This window comes from Heteronotia binoei, chromosome 1, assembly GCF_032191835.1.
Source record: "Heteronotia binoei isolate CCM8104 ecotype False Entrance Well chromosome 1, APGP_CSIRO_Hbin_v1, whole genome shotgun sequence".
NCBI classification, from domain to species: Eukaryota; Metazoa; Chordata; class Lepidosauria; order Squamata; family Gekkonidae; genus Heteronotia; species Heteronotia binoei.
Window position 1 is genome coordinate 240,907,816 of NC_083223.1, and position 18,947 is coordinate 240,926,762.

The 18,947-nt window shown below is 44.8% G+C and overlaps 1 protein-coding gene across 3 annotated transcripts; it reads right to left on the reverse strand.

Annotated features, from left to right (window-relative positions):
• Positions 1–766: 766 nt before the first annotated feature.
• Positions 767–17,674, reverse strand: NEIL2 (nei like DNA glycosylase 2). Of its 3 annotated transcripts, XM_060249901.1 has the most exons (5): positions 17,459–17,674; positions 4,971–5,183; positions 3,331–3,680; positions 2,104–2,300; positions 767–1,579 (listed from the first exon to the last, which is right to left on the reverse strand). In XM_060249901.1, the coding sequence occupies exons 2-5, from the start codon at positions 5,106–5,108 to the stop codon at positions 1,275–1,277; spliced, it is 990 nt and encodes a 329-aa protein (XP_060105884.1). In that variant the 5' UTR covers positions 5,109–5,183; positions 17,459–17,674; the 3' UTR covers positions 767–1,274. The 3 variants fall into 3 exon arrangements, with proteins under 3 accessions (XP_060105884.1, XP_060105867.1, XP_060105876.1); XM_060249884.1 differs by lacking the exons at positions 767–1,579; positions 2,104–2,300; positions 3,331–3,680; positions 4,971–5,183 and adding exons at positions 7,277–8,106; positions 9,530–10,142 and having other exon boundaries at positions 17,459–17,627; XM_060249893.1 differs by lacking the exons at positions 767–1,579; positions 2,104–2,300; positions 3,331–3,680; positions 4,971–5,183; positions 17,459–17,674 and adding exons at positions 7,277–8,106; positions 9,530–10,142; positions 11,200–11,294.
• Positions 17,675–18,947: the final 1,273 nt, after the last annotated feature.

Consider the following 18,947-nt stretch of genomic DNA (forward strand, 5'->3'; position numbering starts at 1 on the left):
ATGGTTTTTTTAAGTGGCAGCTGCAACCAGTGTGGGTTTTATTCTCTGCAATTCCTATTTTCCAGTGTAAATTTTGAAATTACCCTTCTCCTGTCATTGGGCTTACTCTGTGCATGTGGCTCTGCTTCCTGCAGCATCCCTGCTGCCCTGTTTTGTTGGCTGTGCCTCCTGCGGCAGCCATCTTGTGGCTGTGCCCACCACCCAGTGTCAATTCCAAAGGTGCCCACAGACTCAAATATGTTGGGGATCCTGAACTAGTCAGTCATAGTCTAGAGATAACCATCTTAAAGCCTTCCTGAAACACCCAGCCAAGCTATTAATCAAGCATAGTAGTTCAACAAGGTGTAATGTTCTCTTCTGGCGAACCCCCACTTATGTGCACAAGAAACCTGGCATTCAGGGCGGGAGGGGAGGCGTTCAATACAAGTCAGAAACTTTCGCTGTGTATTGGGTCTCTCATTTTCCAGGTAGAATTTTAATTATTACTTGTCTGTTACCTATGTACCAACCAGCTGAAAATGTAGACTCCTGGTCACTGTTGTCTAATAGCCTGTCTTTTTATTTTTCCTCACTTGGACAGTGGCTGAGGAGATCATTCGCATCCTCCTCTACCTCTTATGTATACCCTGCCCCACAGTTTGGCATCCCATGCAAAGACCACCAACCTGAGCTGAAAAAATGAAACCAGGTGTGCTTCTAAATTCACCTCAAATATACAGATATATTCCAATGCCAGTCCAGCCAGCTCATACTTCCTAATCCTGGGTTTCAATGTTAAACAAGAACTAGTCCTTTATTGTTTACATGAACCAAAGTACAAGCATTGAATAATACATATGTACATTTTATAAATAATAACACAAGAGCTTAAGGAACAGAACAGTCTGAACAGTTTTGAGTCAAAGAAGGGTATGACCCCAGGCTAAAGCACATCTTCTATTGCTATGATTGGTGGTGCTGTCAAAAATGGCCTCCTCACTGGCAAGCATTCCTTGTCCCAGCCGTGCCATTTGCAGTTTCGCAGCCAACATCTTTACTGGTAGAAACCTAAACTAAATAACAGAAACAAAGTAACGGGACAGAGACAATTGACAGATCATGAAGATCCACTATGTAAATGCCAGGATAGGGATGGATAATTTTTGGTGGTATCTCCATGGACACCATAACACGGCCTAGCTCTTATTTCAATAGTGGTTGGATTTCGTCCTCCTACCAGAATCTGACTGCCACGGGATCTATGCAAAGGGCAGGGAGGAAGGGAACTCAACACTTCAGATACTGTGAATCTCTTCAGGTAGCACTTCAAGCTGACACTGACGACACCACCAGGTAAGTCTTTTCAAGCCATCCACAGGCCCAAAGGCTCCCTTCATCACCTCATGCCCCATGGGACACTTGTCCTTCCCATAGATCTGTGGGTGTAACCCACATCCATGTAGCTTGCTGTTGAGCCACTCCAAGCTGAACTGAATGGCATGATCAACCAAGGATTTGAGTGCAGAGGGTGGCAAGAGAGATCCAAGGGAAAGCGGGTGGATCTTTGCCAGATACAGAACTTCATTCTTAATGATGTTCCCTGGGGCACAGAAAGAAAAATATTGGGGGAAAGACAATGTTAAAATGTCAGAGAATTAAGTTAAAAGATCAGAGAATCCCTTTCCACTATATTGGTAGACCTATCCTCTGGAGAACACGTCTGCTGTCCCCCGTCCACTATACTGGTAGACCTAGCCTCAGATTGTCACCTGCACTGAACTTTAGAAAACATACCAGCACTTGGTTAGTTAAATACGGTCAGTTCTGACTGTGCAGCAGACCTGCTTAGCTTCAGCTGCTGTACAGCATGAGATGCTTTTATTTCATTTTTAAATCTTAATCCTACTTCTTGTTAACTACTCTCTAAAGCAACAATGTTAAATTTCCCATATTTCAACTTTTTCAATAAAACTCTAATTGTTTTTATTATCTATTGCCCTCTTTCACCACAATTTTGTTTCTGGCCTCCAGTCTGCATATACTCTTCTCTCCCGTTCCTTGCCCCCGATTCCCAGACATCTTCACAATCCACATCTGAGGATGCAGAAAAGCAGACACACTTACCCAGCCCTGAGAAATGTCTTTGGTCCAGGAGAGTATAGCACACGGGAGTGGCTTTACAAAGGGCTTCCAGTGCTTGCTCCCGATCAAACTCTGGGTTCAAGATGTCAGTAGCTGGCTGGGCAGTGGGAGAAGAACACTGGTAAATTCGGCAGTTGTAAAAGACAAGGAAGCCCCCACTGCTGAAGTGCAGGATCAGCCTGGATATAAAAGGAAGACTCTCTTACTGGCATGTAGCTTAGTACATATGCCCTTTTTTCACATTCATGGCTCAAAGTTATTGATTGGCAAAGTAAACTAAAACCAGGTCAGATACCTAGAAAAGGATAGTTAAGATTGCAATTCCCCACTCTTGCAGCCAAGAAAAAAATGGCTTCCATGGGAGGGATCAGTGGTAACCTGCTGGAGGCTCTCCCTTCTTCTACTGCTTAGTTGGGACTTCTGGACAGTCTTTATATCCAGTGTCTGCTCCAATTATATTAAGGATATACCTGAGGCTCCTAGCTTTCCCCATCTAATGGCTCCCTTAGGAGAGATTTTACGGCCCAGCCAAATGTTCATCAAAACAACATTATACTTTGATCATTCAAGTTAGTAAGCCCAACAAGCACAAACAGGACCATGGTAAAGGCAGATGTTGGACAGGTACCAGGGGAGATACTGGGGAAAGGACTAGGTGACACCTGGATACTTTCCACTGTATGACAGGGATACTTTCCCTGTATGACAGGGCCTTCTCTGTTATGGCCCCTTCCTGGTGGAACCAGCTGCCGGAAGAGGTGAGGGCCCTGCGGGACGTTGCTCAGTTCTGCAGGGCCTGTAAGACAACCCTCTTCCGGCTGGCTTATAACTAACCGACACAAAAAACTAAGTGTAGTTCTATTAGACTTCTGCTATCCCTAAGGTTTTAAATGTTTTAACTGTGTTAAATGCTTAAACTTAATATTTTTATGTTGGATTTTATGTTGTGAGCTGCCCTGAGCCACTTGGTGGGAAGGGCGGGATATAAATCATAAATAAACTAAACTAATAAACTAATGACTGTGGCTTGAGAGGACCCTTGGGTGTCTTCCAATTTGCTTGTGTTCTATTCATAACAGTGGGGGTTTAAGGGAGTCATATCAGAGTTCTCTCTTTAGAAGACAAGGGCAGATTGTGCCCAACACTATATTCTTCCGAATGGGCCAAAGTAGCCTCCTTCCCTCCCCCCCCAGTCCCCACAATTAATACCTTGGAATTGGATCTCTCCAGTCCCCTCTTTTGTTTGCCTTACTGGCCCTTGCAAACTCGTTGGCTCGGATGCTGCCATACAGACCGAAATGGAAGCGTAGCCACTTCCTGGGCTGCCTAGCAGCATTATCTGTAAGCAGTGGCAATTCATTGACTTCAGGCTCCTCCAGCAGATGGCACTGTGGTTGGTGAGCATCTCCTTCCATCCTCAAGAGAAGGGAGTTGTCCCCCCTAGTGGCTGTTTCTGGAACAGGTGGCCTGCATTCAGATGGTCCAGGAGAAGCATTGCCACAGCAGGGTACCACTTCCTGAATGGTGCCAAATGCCAGGAATACATTCTTCCCATGGATCTACAAAATGAAGCCAAATATTTTCACTATCTCCTTCCCCAAGTACTGGAGAACCTTTACCAGATTGGTTGAATTTGAAAGCACAAAGGAAACCAGCGTTGCCAACTCCTTCCATACTTTTGAAAGCAGCTTAATCTGTAGATAGTGGCAAGTGCGAAAAGCTACCTCTGGCCAGGCATGCACAAGAGCACAGCTGGGGAACAAACCAGGATGACATAGATGTTTGCATTGATTCATCACATACAACGGTAGTTAAGTGTGTTTTTAATAAACCAAATGAATGCTTCATATCCTGATCTATGGTTAGAATCCATCAGATCAGATTAGTTACTGGAGTTTAGACCAGGGGTCTCCATCCGCAGGCTGTGGACCAGTACTGGTCCGTGGCTGTTAACAACTGGGCCGTGAGTTGTATAATTATTTCATTATATATTACAATATAGTAATAAGACGATGACACTGGATTTATATCCTGCCCTCCACTCCGAATTTCAGAGTCTCAGAGCAGTTCACAATCTCCTTTACCTTCCTCCCCCACAACAAACACCTTGGGAGGTGGGCGGGGCTGAGAGAGCTCTCACAGAAGCTGCCCTTTCAAGGACAACTCTGCAAGAGCTATGGCTAACCCAAGGCCATTCCAGCAGCTGCAAGTGGAGGAGTGGGGAATCAAACCTGTTTCTTCTAGATAAGAGTCTGCACACTTCACCACCACACCAAACTAATAGAAATAAAGTGCACTACTGTATCATCCCGAAATCGCCCCCCCCCCACCCCCATCTGTGAAAAAATTGTCTTCCACAAAATCGGTCCCTGGTACCAAAAAGGTTGGGGACCACTAGTTTAGACAATTACACTAACCATGATTATGTATGAAGCTGTCTTATACAAGTCAGACCACTGATCTCTCAAAGTCAGCATTTACCCCAAACTGTTTAACTGAAGATGTTGGGGACTGAACCTGGGACCTTTGACATGCAAAGCAGATATTCTGCTACGGAGCCAAGGCCCAACATTAGTTTCATTGAACCACAGTTTTATGATATGTCTGAATTAAGTCATTATCTACCAATAGGGGTTGGACTAGATGACCCTGGAGGTGCTTCCAACTCTATGATTCTATGAATACACTCAAATTGAGAGAGGCATGGCATACATCCATTTCTGCTTTCTCTACTGGTCAAATTTCTATCTGTGATGGAAGCAATGAAAGTAATACCAGATTCAAACCAGCTTAAATAAGTACTGTGTATGTGGTGACAAGGGAATGGTAGATAATACAGCAAGACTGACCTGAGTGTCCCACAGCGTAAGCGACTTCAGATCATCAGGGTTCATCTGTCTAGTATGTCCTCCCACTTTGGTCACTGTCTGACCCACAAAGGGAGAGCAGCGTAATTGGAATCTCTTTACAGAGGGACCTTCTGGCATTGCTGCAGGAGCACAAGAGCATCTGAATTCCTGGGACTTTTACAAGTGATTATACTTAAAAGTTGTGGGAGGCTGCTAAAAACAATCAAAAATACAAACATTACAGAACACAGTCTCCACAAGCAACACAGAATCATTTGCAACATACAGAAGTTTTGTGGCTGATATGTAGGGGGTTCCTCAGAGGACAAAATATACACAGGAAGTGTTCCCTGGATGGTTCAAGTGTTTCCTGAACAATGCTGTGCCATTTTGGAGCTATCTATCTAGCTATAGGAATTCAAGGCTTCTGCCCTTAGGGTAGTATGGAGTCACTTCCCCATAAGCATCTCCCTTTAAATGTGGCTGGATTCCCTGTCACATTTAACACATCACTAATAGCCATATTAGGGCTGGGAGGAATTTTTTCCTTGACCAGACTGGCTAAATCAGTTATCTTCAGTGTGGTTCCCACTGATATCATCTAGCACCCATTTGCTTCTCCCTAAAGCAAAGATCTAACCATCGCTTTCCTCTACCTCATGGGAGCACATAATTCAGAAGACCCTGAGAGGCATCATATTTGAGTATGCAGGGAACATCTTTCAGAAATAATTGTCTCCTCCATCATATGAGGATGCTTGACTTGCAACCTCCCACAATTTCATGATTACCCTCCCACAGCAGCCATTTTATTATTGTTCCCACCTCCCATGGCAGCCATTTTGTGGTAACACCTACTACCCTTTCGCAAAATTCCGACAATGTCTATAGATTCAACAAGTTTAAAGATCCACCAGGCTAACTAAATCATGTTTTGGTTTAGTTCTCCCTTGTAGGGTACAGCAGTACGGCATACTTGCTCAAGGATTGCTAGCAGACTCTCCAAATTGTGGTCCTGCCAAAATATACCTCTTCATTGGGCATCATTTTGACCTATATAACAGTACAAAGCATGCCTACCAAGCTAAGGTACTATCTGGAGAACTGTACACAGCTCAATTGTTATAGGTTTGCCTCTCCTGCGTTATTCAATACATTTCCCCAAATTATTGCTAGTTGTTCGATGGTCAGGGGATTTTGTTTACACCCACCCCAACTCCTATTCCCACTGCCACAAAATTCACTGGGGGACCTTGAGCTATTTACTTATTTATAAGATTTATACTCCACATTCTATCCTTATCAGAGCCACGAAAGCAACCAACAGATTAATAACATACATAATATAAACCCATTTTAAAAACTATTAAAACCAAACAAAAATACATCATTAAAACATTAAAACAATTAAAACATTAAAACAAACTAAAGCTAACATACACATTAAAACATCAATTAAAACATAGGGGAAAGGAGGAGGAAACACTGAGGTGGAAGATGGCAACAGAAGGGGATAGATGAGTATCTCTTGGGAGAGAGCTTGAAGAACTAGTGCCATGACCAAGAAGATGCTCTTCTGAGTTGCCATTCACAGAATTTCAGAAGGTGGGAGGCACCTGAAGCAGTGCCTCGGAAGAAGATTATAGCAGTCAGATAAGTTCATAAGGAGTAGAGGATCCTTCAGATCTGCAGGGTTGCAAGCCACATAGGGCTTTAAAGGTCAATACCAGCAGCTTGGATGTGCCCAGAAAACAGATCAGGAGCCAGTTATAGATGAGCCAACACTGGAGTAATATGGTCCATATATCCCACTACAGCCAACATCCTGGCTGCAGCATTCTGCACTAACAGAAGTTTCCAAAAACTTTTCAAGGGCATCCCCAGGTAAGGCCACAATTGGCTAACTAGGTAAAGCTGGTAAAAGGCGATCCTGGCCACCGCTAGTCATGCTCTCTCAGTTTGACCCACCTCACAGGATTAAGGATAACCATGGCAAAGGGAGAACCCTGTTCACTGCCCTGAGCTCCTTGGAGGAAGGGTATTATATAAATACACTTGAAAGAGAAGCTTTGGGCTCAAGGCATGGTTGGTCTCCATTCAAACCAGTTCCAAGTTTCATAGCTTGACCAGCTGCGGCCAGTTACATATTACAGAATTCCTGAGTAACATTTAGATACGAGTTGTGAGAGCTCCCATTTCCCTCCGTGTACACATCTTTGGATTCACAGGTTGATATAACAACCGGGCCTTCTGGTTTCATGCCTGGAGTATCCAAGAACCAATCTATCCAATTAATAAAAGTTTGGTGCAAGGTTATTTACTAATTTATTTGTTGATTGCTTAGGTACAAAGCAAGCATCCCTTTGGGGGAAACAGTGTTCTTTAAGCAGCATCACTGAAAAGCCACTGACAGGAAAGTGAGGGATCATGAACAGGGTTGGTGACTAAGCATGAAATCAGCAACTGCACTCCTGACAAGTTTCCCTTCCTCTTTATTACAGTTATCATCCCGGTAGTAGTCTTCCTCATCACTGTGAACAACAGGGGGGGCAGAGTCACTGAGGTCCACTACCACACCATGTCCTTTCTCCTCGCATATATTGTGCAGGATGACACAAGCTGTAATCACAGTGCTGATGTTCTCCTCAAAAACAGGAAGGCGCATCGTTAGGCATCGCCATCGTGCCTTGAGCCGCCCAAAGGCACACTCTACCACATTCCTAGCCCTGTGGAGTGCACAGTCAAACATTTGCTGACGCCTGTCCTCATTTTTGCCAAAGGGCTTCATCAGCCACCTGCGAATGGGGTAAGCTCCATCTGCTACTATCAGTGCTGGCACCTGCACCCCGTTGATATCCATGGTTGGGTTTCCGGGAACAAAGACTCCAGCATCCATTGCTGTGCACAAGGCAGAGTTCTGGAATACTAATGCATCCCGGGTCTTACCACTCCAGCCAACTTCGGCATTGATAAATCGTCCACTGTGGTCAACAGTGCCCTGAAGCAGTATGGAGCAGTTTTTCTTGCAGTTGCCATGTTCATCAATCCGCCCTCCAGGGGCTCGTATGAGGATATGCATTCCATCAATTGCCCCAATGCAGTGTGGAAATCCTAGATGTGCAAAGCCATCCATGATCTATGGGTGAGCAAGAGAGGAAGGCTATAAATATCAGTGATTCCCAGTATTAACATTAAACTTTCTATTCATAAGCATCCCATTCAGTATATATTTTAACAGGCAAGTGTGTGCCAGTCCTCAGATGCTTAATTCCAATGAACAGGGCTTTATACACAAAAGAAAGATTTTTCTACAAACGGGGGGCCCCTCTTGCGTTTGCAGAAAAATTTAAAACCCTTTTTTTAAAATTGAGGGGGTATTTAACCCACGCAAAAAACCCAAGACTTTTGTTTGTGCACACGCAGACAAAGCTCTAATACAGTGGGAAGATGTCATTACTGCTGTTGTCAAAGCACCTGGGCAGGTGGCCTTGGCTAGTTACTGTGGAAGCTGCTGCATGTGAGGAGGAAGAAGGTTGGAGAAGGAGCCATTGATCTTTACCCTTCTTCAGCTACTGAGCCAGCAAAACTGGAGGGGCACAGGAATTGTTTCTGCCCACCAACAAGCTAGTGAGGCTGGAGGAGTGTGTGTAAGAGTCATCGCTGCCCCCCTGCCAAGTTGATAAAGCATTGAGGAGCACAGGAATTGCCACTGCCTCCCCCTCCACCTGATTTGGCGAAGTGGGAGGTGGTGAGGGGTGTGGGAGTTGTTGCTGCTTTCCACTATATTGGCAAAGTGGGAGGCAGCAGGGGATGGGCAGGGAAGTCATTGCTGCTCCCATCCCCAATCTGGCAAAGCTGGACATAGTGGGGTGAAGGAACCATCACTGCCCCATGCTAACAACAGAGGTGGGGAGGACAGAAAAGGAAGGGGGCAGAAAGGGGGGTGCTAAAAGCCCACTGTTCCCAACTAGTGTGTGTAGGTTCTGTGGAAAGGTGCTCTGTGTGTGGGAAATCTGCTGAGGTAATCTGTCCAGAGAAAGGGGAATAAAATATCCTAAATTTATTTACTTTACTTGAGAGTCAGTTTTACTTTTTAGGCACTTATATATTGAAGTAATCCAACCACAATATTTACCTTATTAAATATTTTATGTTAAACAAATCTTTGTCTGTTCAGTCATATGTCCAAGGAAAAATGATCTCTATTTACCTCACATATAAGTACAGCCATGGTTTAGCAGGTTTCCAAACAAAACACCTTCAGGGAGCACATAGTTTACATACTGCCAATTCTTTATTTAAAGCTTGTGGTCCCCTTTTTATCTGATTGCGGGCCGTTGGGAGGAGCTGGACATTCTTCAGTCCAGAAGGCAGTTGCCTCAGAGCCCTCCTCTCTTGCTCTCTCTCCCCATAGCTGACACAGAGGGGTGAGTGAGAGGTGGTGGGGGAGACAAAGGCAGGGGATGCCTTTTCCCCACACGTTTCTTGCAGGTCCCAACTTGTATCACTATAATGATAAAATTGTTCACATTTTACAAAAACTAAGTTAGCGTATTCACCTTGGTGATCTCATTGCCCAAGTGCACTGTCTTCCTCAGCAGGTCAAGCTCCATGGCACAGCAAACCTCAAGGACTATCTCCCCCACTGTGGAGAGACCAACTCCGAATTGTTCACGGACCTCCCTGTAGCAGTTTGCGTTGGCCAGGTACCAGATGGCAATGGCAACTCTCTTCTCAACAGGTATTGGCTGCCTCATGTTGGTGGTCTGTCGCTGGAGACGTGGTCTGAGGGCTTCCACTATTTCAAAAAAGGTGGCACGGCTCATGCGAAAGTTCTCTATCCACTGCTCCTCATCCCATGTGAGCCTGAAGAACTGTTCCCACCAGTTCTTGCTCCGGGGGTACACCCACCAGCGGCGGGGCACCCCAACTTCAGCAAGGGCGTACCAGCGGGACCGCATACTGGACCTCCTTGAATACCTTGATGTACCAGCTAGACCTCTCTGGCTCTGCACATGCCAGGAACGGCAAATTTTCTTATTCTTTGAGCGGAGGCGCCTCAGAAGTGCTGCACACAAATCCAAAGAACTTTTGCAGATCACAAGGATGACCTGCAGCACCATCAGGAACATGGTGTTCAGAGGGGACATCATGGACCATTAGCACCACACACTGCAGGGAAAAACAGATCTGAGAATCCCACTGAGAGTTTTGCATTAAAACCCCACTCCTCTTGGCCAACATTCAAACTTTCTAAGGCAACAAGCATACTGCCCAATCAGGCCACACCAGGGGCCAGCTCTTCAAAGTCAGAGTGATGAACCAATATACAGCACACACAAACGGGGGTGGGGTGGGGGAATGTTTAAGGCACCATATCAGCTGTGACAACAGCAGCCAAATCCCTGACAAGCCAATTTGAATCTGCTGCCCTGTTTCTTCTATGTTTTTGGAAAACTAATAAAAATTTCAAAAGGACTGAATCTGTTGCATGTGAAAGGGAAAGGCTGTGACAGTAATGCTGGAAGTGCCGTGGTACAACAGATGCAAAGAAGCTCTGTAGCCAGTGTACTTCAGCTGGAGCTGCAATAGTAATGGGGACAAATATGCTGGACAAATGCACCCTCTAGTGTCCAGCTTTCGGCAATGTGATTGCTTGCCTTTAATCAATTGAGTGGGACAATTTCTTTTATTCATATCCTTCTCACTCACTTTGGAAGGCACCAATGAAGTATGCAAAATTAGTTTAAAAATGCTTCTCCCTAAATTGTGTTGGTGTAGCTCCCTGCAATAAAAGGACTGACTGTTGTGTGGTGTTCCAAGTTCTTCACACGCACCCCATATTGAAGGTTAGGGTGAGGCTGAGGCACAACAGTTTCTTTACTTGGAGAATTCCCTGAAGAAGTAAAATTTGAACCAGGGTCTCTGTTATGCAGTTCAGTCTCTTTAGTCACTATACTGACAAAGTAATTCCAAACAGGACTGTACTGCAGCTCTGAGATACGATTACAGATGCAATATACCAATGCAGTGAAGAAATCAAAAGGGTGATCTGGAGATAATAATTTATCTCACCACCCAATATAAAGCACAAATAAGTTTACTCATTGGATACAGTCTTCCTATCAACCTTTAATCAAACAGTTTCACTTTTTTCTTCCCTTCTCCTTCCATTCCTTCATACGTATTTTATAGTAAAGTTGAAGTGTGTGTCAAATTAACACCTCACCAGTTCTCAACCAGGATTATACCCTCTTGGCCAAATGTAAAATGTGAAGAATATAAAGTTGAGGCCTCTTGGAGGACAGGTGATTTGCCAGATGCCTGGAGAAAAAGAGGAAGGATGATCTGGGTAACTATAGGTTGGTCAGTTTAACCTCTGCCCCAGGGAAAATCTTGGAAATTTTAAAAAGGCTGATTTGTAAATATCTAGAGGATAACTTGGTGAAAGTAGTCAGCATGGATTTGTCCCTAATAAGTGTTTGCAGACTAATCTAATTTCCTTGTTTGATCAGGTGACAGGTTTGGTAAATGAGTGATATGCCAGGGAGACTGTATATTTGGATTTTAGTTAGGCATTTGCTAAGGTTCCCCACAATATTTTGATCTGCAAGTTGGAGGACTGTGGATTAGATTTTATGATGGTTAGGTGCAGGCCTTGAATTTAGCAGGAGCTCACAGGAGCACAGCTCCTGAACCTTTCTCAGGGTTCCCCGTCCTCCTCCCCACCTACTTGTCCATTGAATAGTAGGTGCAGCTGTATAACAATCCCTGGATTAGGAAAGTGGACAGCTAGCCAGCCTCCAGGGGCTTTGCCACAGCCCCAGCAGCTGTCATTAACCCCTGGAGAAGCCCATGCCACCCTTTCTCCACTTCTTATGTGATTTTGGGTGGTGGGTGGCTTGTTGGCCTTTTGACTGTGGGCGGGGGCAGCCAAGGAGAGCCCTGGGTGAGCGAGGCCTGCTTGGGCTGGCTGGATCTCTAATCAGCCCAAGCAGGCCTCACTCGCCCAGGGCTCTCTTTTCTTGAATTTGGTTGCTTTTGGCTAGTGGGGGGTGGCATATGCTAATGAGCTCCACCACCTATTTTTCTACAAAACGACCCCTGGTTAGGTGGATAGCAAATTGGTTGGATAATTGCACCCGAAGAGCAATACTCATTAAATCTGCACATGAGACCAAATTGGTGTCACTTTGGAAGACAGTCATGAGATACAATCAGACTTGGATACATTGGAAAAATTGACAGATGTGAACAAGATGTAATTTAACAGAGATAAATGAAAGGTTTTGCATCTAGGTAGTAAAATATTAATGCACACAAACTGGATGACAGATACTGTTCTGGGTAACAGTGTGAATGGGGTGTTCATAAGCTACAAATTGAGTTTGAGTAGCCAGTGTGATGCAGCAGCAAATAAGACAAATTTGATCTTAGGGTATATCAAGAAATTTATAGCATCTGGGACACAAGATGCAATAGTGCTAGCATAAACTGGAGCATATACTGGAGTACTCCATTTGGAGTATCGTATCCAGTTCTGGAGACCTTTTCATGGGAAAGACACAAACTTTAGAGTAGGCACAGAGGAGAGCAATGAAGGTGATTTGAAGATGAAGCCTTACAAAGAAAGGGTGTGGGAATTGGGAATGTTCAGTCTGGAGAAGAAGAGACTGAGGGAGAATATGATTACACTTTTTAACTATTTGAAGGGCTGTCATTTAGAGGAGGGTAGGGTCTAATTTCATCTGGTAGTTGAAGACAGGACTTGTAAAAATAGGTTTAAAATATGGATAGTTAGATACCAGCAGGACATTAGGAAAAATGTTTTTAAATAAGGGCAGTTCAGTGGTAGAATTGAGGCCCTCCTTGGAGGTGTGTAAGCAGAGATTTGTCAAGGACACTTCAGGTCATCCTGTTTCTGCAGAATTTCAGTCACACAGCCTTTGTTTTCCTTCAGGGTAAGGCAATCAAGAGAGAAATCCTAAGAAGGTTTAATTCAAAATCCTATTCAAGTCTATGCAATGGGGCAAATGTTCTTAGGATTACACTGAAAGAGTTCTAAGTACCAGAGAGGGTTATTTATTTAATTATGCTGTTTTTAAAGCAAGCATTGGTCCATTTGTTCAAACATGCACACTTACTCCATGGATGACTTGCAGTCAGTGGTGGACTGGGTCTAAAAATATTGGTTTGCCAGAAGACAAAGGGGGCCCACCCACAACTATAAGGCTATCAATTTTTAATACAAAATAAATGAAATTTTTAAAAACACATAAGGTACAATTAAAACTTTTGTGAAATAAGAACATAAGAGAAGCCATGTTGGATCAGGCCAACGGCCCATCCAGTCCAACACTCTGTGTCACACAGTGGCAAAAAATTTTATATATACACACACACTGTGGCTAATAGCCACTGATGGACCTCTGCTCCATATTTTTATCTAAACCCCTCTTGAAAGTGGCTATACTTGTGGCCGCCACCACCTCCTGTGGCAGTGAATTCCACATGTTAATCACCCTTTGGGTGAAGAAGTACTTCCTTTTATCCGTTTTAACCTGTCTGCTCAGCAATTTCATCGAATGCCCACAAGTTCTTGTATTGTGAGAAAGGGAGAAAAGTACTTCTTTCTCTACTTTCTCCATCCCATGCATAATATTGTAGACCTCTATCATGTCACCCCGTAGTCGACATTTCTCCAAGCTAAAGAGCCCCAAGAGTTTTAACCTTTCTTCAAAGTGTTCCAACCCTTTAATCATTCTAGTTGCCCTTCTCTGGACTTTCTCCAATGCTATAATATCCTTTTTGAGGTGCGGCGACTAGAACTGCACACAATACTCCAAATGAGACTGCACCATCGATTTATACAGGGGCATTATGATACTGGCTGATTTGTTTTCAATTCCCTTCCTAATAATTCCCAGCATGGCGTTGGCCTTTTTTATTGCAAACGCACACTGTCTTGACATTTTCAGTGAGTTATCTACCACGACCCCAAGATCTCTCTCTTGGTCAGTCTCTGCCAGTTCACACCCCATCAACTTGAATTTGTAGCTGGGATTCTTGGCCCCAATGTGCATTACTTTGCACTTGGCCACATTGAACCGCATCTGCCACGTTGACGCCCACTCACCCAGCCTCAACAGATCCCTTTGGAGTTCCCTTTGAAAATAAATCATAGGCTGTGATTCAGCCTCCTAGTTAACGTTAAAGTAAGACAAGTTGGAGATGTCCCCACTTGCACTAAAGGTTTGGCAAGGGGAATCCTCTTAAGACATGTCAGTTGCCTCAACTCAAGGGACTGCACATATACAAAACTCACTAAATGTGCTACTGACACACAAGGCTCTAGAATAAACAACAGAAATCCCTCCAGCAGAACATCCACCCAGATTACTTGTGGTTAAATTGTGTGGAGAGTCCAGCCAGAGGAAGCATATGGAAAGTTATCCTGCTGAGATAAGCAGCATGATGAGAAGCCCCATGGGTATTTTTCATGGGTCATTTCTCCTGTACTTATCAGGTAAGGGAAAGCAAACACAGACTAAGAGGGAAAAATAGCTCTGGACAAGGGGCTGCCCCACATCCCAGCCTGGCCACACCCTTAGAAAAGAGGGGAAAAGAGAGAAGAAAATGCCAACCAGCCTTACAGTTTGCATGACTGACTGGGCACTTCCCACAGCTCTGCCAAGCTTATGTATGTATGTGCATCAGTATGTTAAACCAGGCTCTGCTAGGCTAGTCACATCTGCCTGCAACTTGTCTGACCCAGGGTGCTCCTTCTCTGGGCTGGGCACTTGGCTACATGCTGCTTGCTTGGGCCATGTACTGTTTGCCTCCTTCCCCAGCCCTCCTTCTCTGGGCTGGATCAGCATAAGAACTCTAGGCTCCGTCTTGAGTTTAGTAGCTCTACTGAAGAGGCTCTATCCCAAGGGTAGCAATGTGCCCTTCATTTACAAATGCAAGGGTCACAGCATGGGGAAGGAAAACGAAAAGGTTTGCTAGACCAGCTGATCTCCTGGCAGAACTTTTTGTTTCATACATCTGTGGGGGGGACAGGAAGTTCTCCAGCAGCTATAATGGCCAACCTGCCTCTGGGGGCAAGAAAACTTGAAGGCAGAAGGGAAATTACAGAGGAAAGGGAATGCAGAAGAGAAATACAGAGGTATCCTTGAAAAATGATTTTATTAAAAAAAATTTCATTAAAATAGTAATGCAAAGAAAATTTTAGTGGCATTACAGTAATAATATTGGAACTTCTATTATATTTTCAAACTACTAAAAGGTCATTAACATTTTTAACATATTGTTTAAGGAGGCCCACAGAGCCCGCTTGCCATTGGGCAAGCTGACATCCTGGTCAGTCCACCACAGCTTGTGGTGCCTTTAACCTGTGAAGCACAAACAACATTTCCCCATCTTCTCAATTTACATCTTCTCTGGGCAAGGTCTGCTTAACATCTGGGGCTGTTGCACTAAGGGCCTGACTGGTGTGGAGCCAGATGCTCAGCTGCTGCCCTGAAGCCACTACTGTGACTCCAACAGCATTGGCAGACAGCTATATACCGGGTCCAGTACAAAGTGCTGGTCATTACCTTTAAAGCCCTATATGGCCGAGGACCGACCTACCTGAGGGACCGTCTCTCCCCGTACGAGCCCCAGAGAGCACTGAGGTCAGTAGGAAAAAACAGATTGACTACCCCTGGGCCAAAAGAAATTAAACTCCAGAATACCCGCACACGGGCCTTTTCTTCCGCGGCCCCATACCTTTGGAATCAGCTCCCAGAGGAGGTGCGGGCCCTGCGGAACCTCGATCAGTTCCGCAGGGCCTGCAAGATCACCCTCTTTAAACTGGCGTTTATGAATAGCTGAACTATAAGTGCATAACAAATAAACATCAAAATAGTCCAGTCCGGAGATCCGCCATCAATACCAACTGACAGGCATAGCGTCAAATGATAATATTACGGTTAGAGTTAATTTAATGCTATTAGATTAGTAACAGTTCTTAATGTATTAATTGGTTTTAAGGTTAATTTAATGTTTTATTAATGTATTGTTATTTCCTGTTGTTGTTAGCCGCCCTGAGCCTGCTTGGCGGGGGAGGACAGGATACAAATAAAATTTTACTTTACTTACAGCTAGAAAGGGGGAGTGGGGGGGGAGCACAGCTCTATATCTGATCACTCTGCCTGAGTGCCTCCTTCCCTCCTCTCTCCATGGGGTTCTCTCTAAAGATAGCCTGCCCAAGACACCTTGGCTTGCTCGAGACTTTGTTCTCTTGCATGAAGAGAAGAGGCATTTTAAAGGTAGGGACTGGCCAGCAGACACCCTTAAAATGTCTCCTGAGGCAGGCACTGGTTCCTCTCTCTTCTCTGTATGGGGGTGCAGAGACGCTTTTTGTCTCTTTCTTGCACAAAGAGCTGCTGAGAAGCATTTGCCCAGCCTGCTGCTACTACCCTGAGGACAAGGAGAGGCTGCTCCATCTGTTTTTGGGCAGCCCTGTCAGCTATCTGTCCTTTCTTCTACTTGCAAACCACATTGTGGGTTTGCCCATGCAGCCCCCAGCCTTTCCAGCACTGGCTGCATTTTTTGTAGCCTTACCTGTGTCTCCTTGTGTTTTGCCTCCTCAAAGTCTATAGCACATAGATAGGTGGGGCAGCAGGAGCTTAGAGCCTGTGTCTATCTATCCAGCATTATTCCCACCACCACTCCACATGTATGCAAGCATTATTTGCCTAGTGCCCGTGCATCCACAAAAAACAACTGCACAGGTTGGCTTCTGAACTCTTTAGGAAAACAGGGTTGCTCTGCAAAACTGAGTGTTCCACCTTCTCTCGTTTCTCTGCCCTCCCCCCCTTATTATACCTCTTTCCCATAATAGTCAGGCTCTGTCTCCCCCCCCCCCCTTATGTTATGATTGTTTTGCAGTCTGTGCGACATTTCTTGTAATGGCAGAATACTTTTATTGTGCAATCCTAGGCAATCCCTACTCAGAAGTAAGCCCCACTGTATTTGGTGAGGCTTACACCAGATACGTGTGCTTTGAATTGCATCCCTGCTGTGTAAGAGTATGCTTATTTGCTCAGAAGTAATTCCCATTTTATTACTCTCACGTAAGTTTGCATAGGAGTACAGCTCTACAGAGCAATCTTGTGCTCACTTACTTGGAAGTAAGACCCACTGCATTCAGTGGGTTCTACTTCGGTGTAGACACATGCATAAGACTGCATTGCAAGCTACTTCCAGGGTTGAAAAATGGAATGAGCCAGGGCCACTGTCCATTTTTCAAGGCCATTTTTAGCTTCCCAGTGCACCACTAAGCTGGGAGGATCATGTCACCCCACCTCCTGCACCCAATGATACCGGGGCCCGTCCCTGACTTTTGCCCAGGGCCCCAAAATCACTCACAGTGCCCCTGTATCTGAAAGCAATGGAGTTATTACAGGCACGCGGGAAATCACTTTTCCAGCTCTTCAACTCACCTGTATCACTTTACCTCTGTTCTGAACTCCGCTAAGATAATTCCTTCAAAAAAACCCTCCAGTCTCCCCCATACATTCGCAGAGATACACACAACGCACGCTTTTTCAAAGTGCTTACATTTGCAGACTGAATCAGTAGAACACCGCACTGAATATCGCCAGACTAATCGAGCACTGAGCAAACCGTTCCCTTCCTTGGCCGTTGGCTCCCCTCCTGGCCCAAGCGCGTTTAACGTTACCAATTTCATTCCGAGCTGATCCTGCATTGGGGCAGGGGGCTGGACTAAGATGGCCTAGGGTTGCCAATCCCCAGGTGGGGCAGGGGACCCCCCGGTTTGGAGGCCCTGCCCCCGCTTCAGGGTCATCAGAAAGCCAGGGGTGGGGGGAGAGAAATGTCTGCTGGGCATTCCATTATTCTCTGTAGAGACCGATTCCCATAGGCTATAATGGAGAATTGATCTGCCGGTATCTGGGGCTCCAGAGGGGCTGTTTTTTGAGGTAGAGGCACCGAATTTTCAGCATAGCATCTGGTGCCTCTCCTCGAAACACATTCCACGTTTCAAAAAGATTGGACAAGGGGGTCCAATTCTATGACCCCAAAGAAGTTGCCCCTATTTTTCATTATTTCCAATGGAGGGAAGACATTTAAAAGGTGCAGTCCCTTTAAATGTGATGTCCAAAACTCCCTTTGGAGTTCAATTATGCTTGTCACACCCTTGCTTCTGGCTGTGCCCCAATGTCTCCTGGCTCCACCCCCAAAGTCCCAGATATTTCTTGAATTAGATTTAGCAACCCTAATATGGCCCCTTCCAACTCTGGGATTCTATGTGCTGGTTCTGCAGTAAAATTTGTGGACTGCAATTATTTTATAAGACTCAAGGTGATGGTGCTTCTGAGCATATGGTAAGTTCTTGTCCTTGAAAGAATACAAACTCTGAATACAGTTCAGAATGAATGCAAAAAAAAAATCATACTAGTAGAGATGCCAAGGTTCAATGTTTCTTTTTTTGTGTAGAAAGTAGGGAAATAACAGGAGCCAAAACCGCTGACCTCACACTCCCTTTTACCATCTTCCTGTACTGGCAACGGGCATAAAGGGGAACATTTTGTTACAGCAGTATGTGTGGCTGCTTGACTGCCCTATAACCTCCCTGCCCTATGGATTTTTGCTATAAAATGCTGCTGCTTTTATTGCTGCACTTTCAGATATTAAGTAGCTCAAAAGTAGTTAATGAACTTTCAGTGTTTTTTCCAGGGCTTTTTTTGAGCAGAAGTACAGTTCCAGTTGCCTTGATGTCAGGGGTTTGGCCTAATATGTAAATAAGTTTGTGCTCGGCTTTTTCTGCAACAAAAGCCCTGGTTTTCTCCCTAGTTGTATAGAACACATTTTCTAATTTGGGGTCATATTTTTGCAGATAGTTTTCCAAAGATCTAGACTGAAATTTCCGTTTAACAAGTGTAACATCAGATCATCCAACTGAAAAGAAAG

Bases quoted from the DNA above. Each gene is read 5' to 3' on its own strand.
- NEIL2 (XM_060249884.1), bottom strand. From the start codon at position 10,123: ATGATGTCCCCTCTGAACACCATGTTCCTGATGGTGCTGCAGGTCATC. The intron at 8,107-9,529 runs GTGAATACGCTA...GCTCACCCATAG, and splicing joins TGGGCAATGAGATCACCAAG to ATCATGGATGGCTTTGCACA.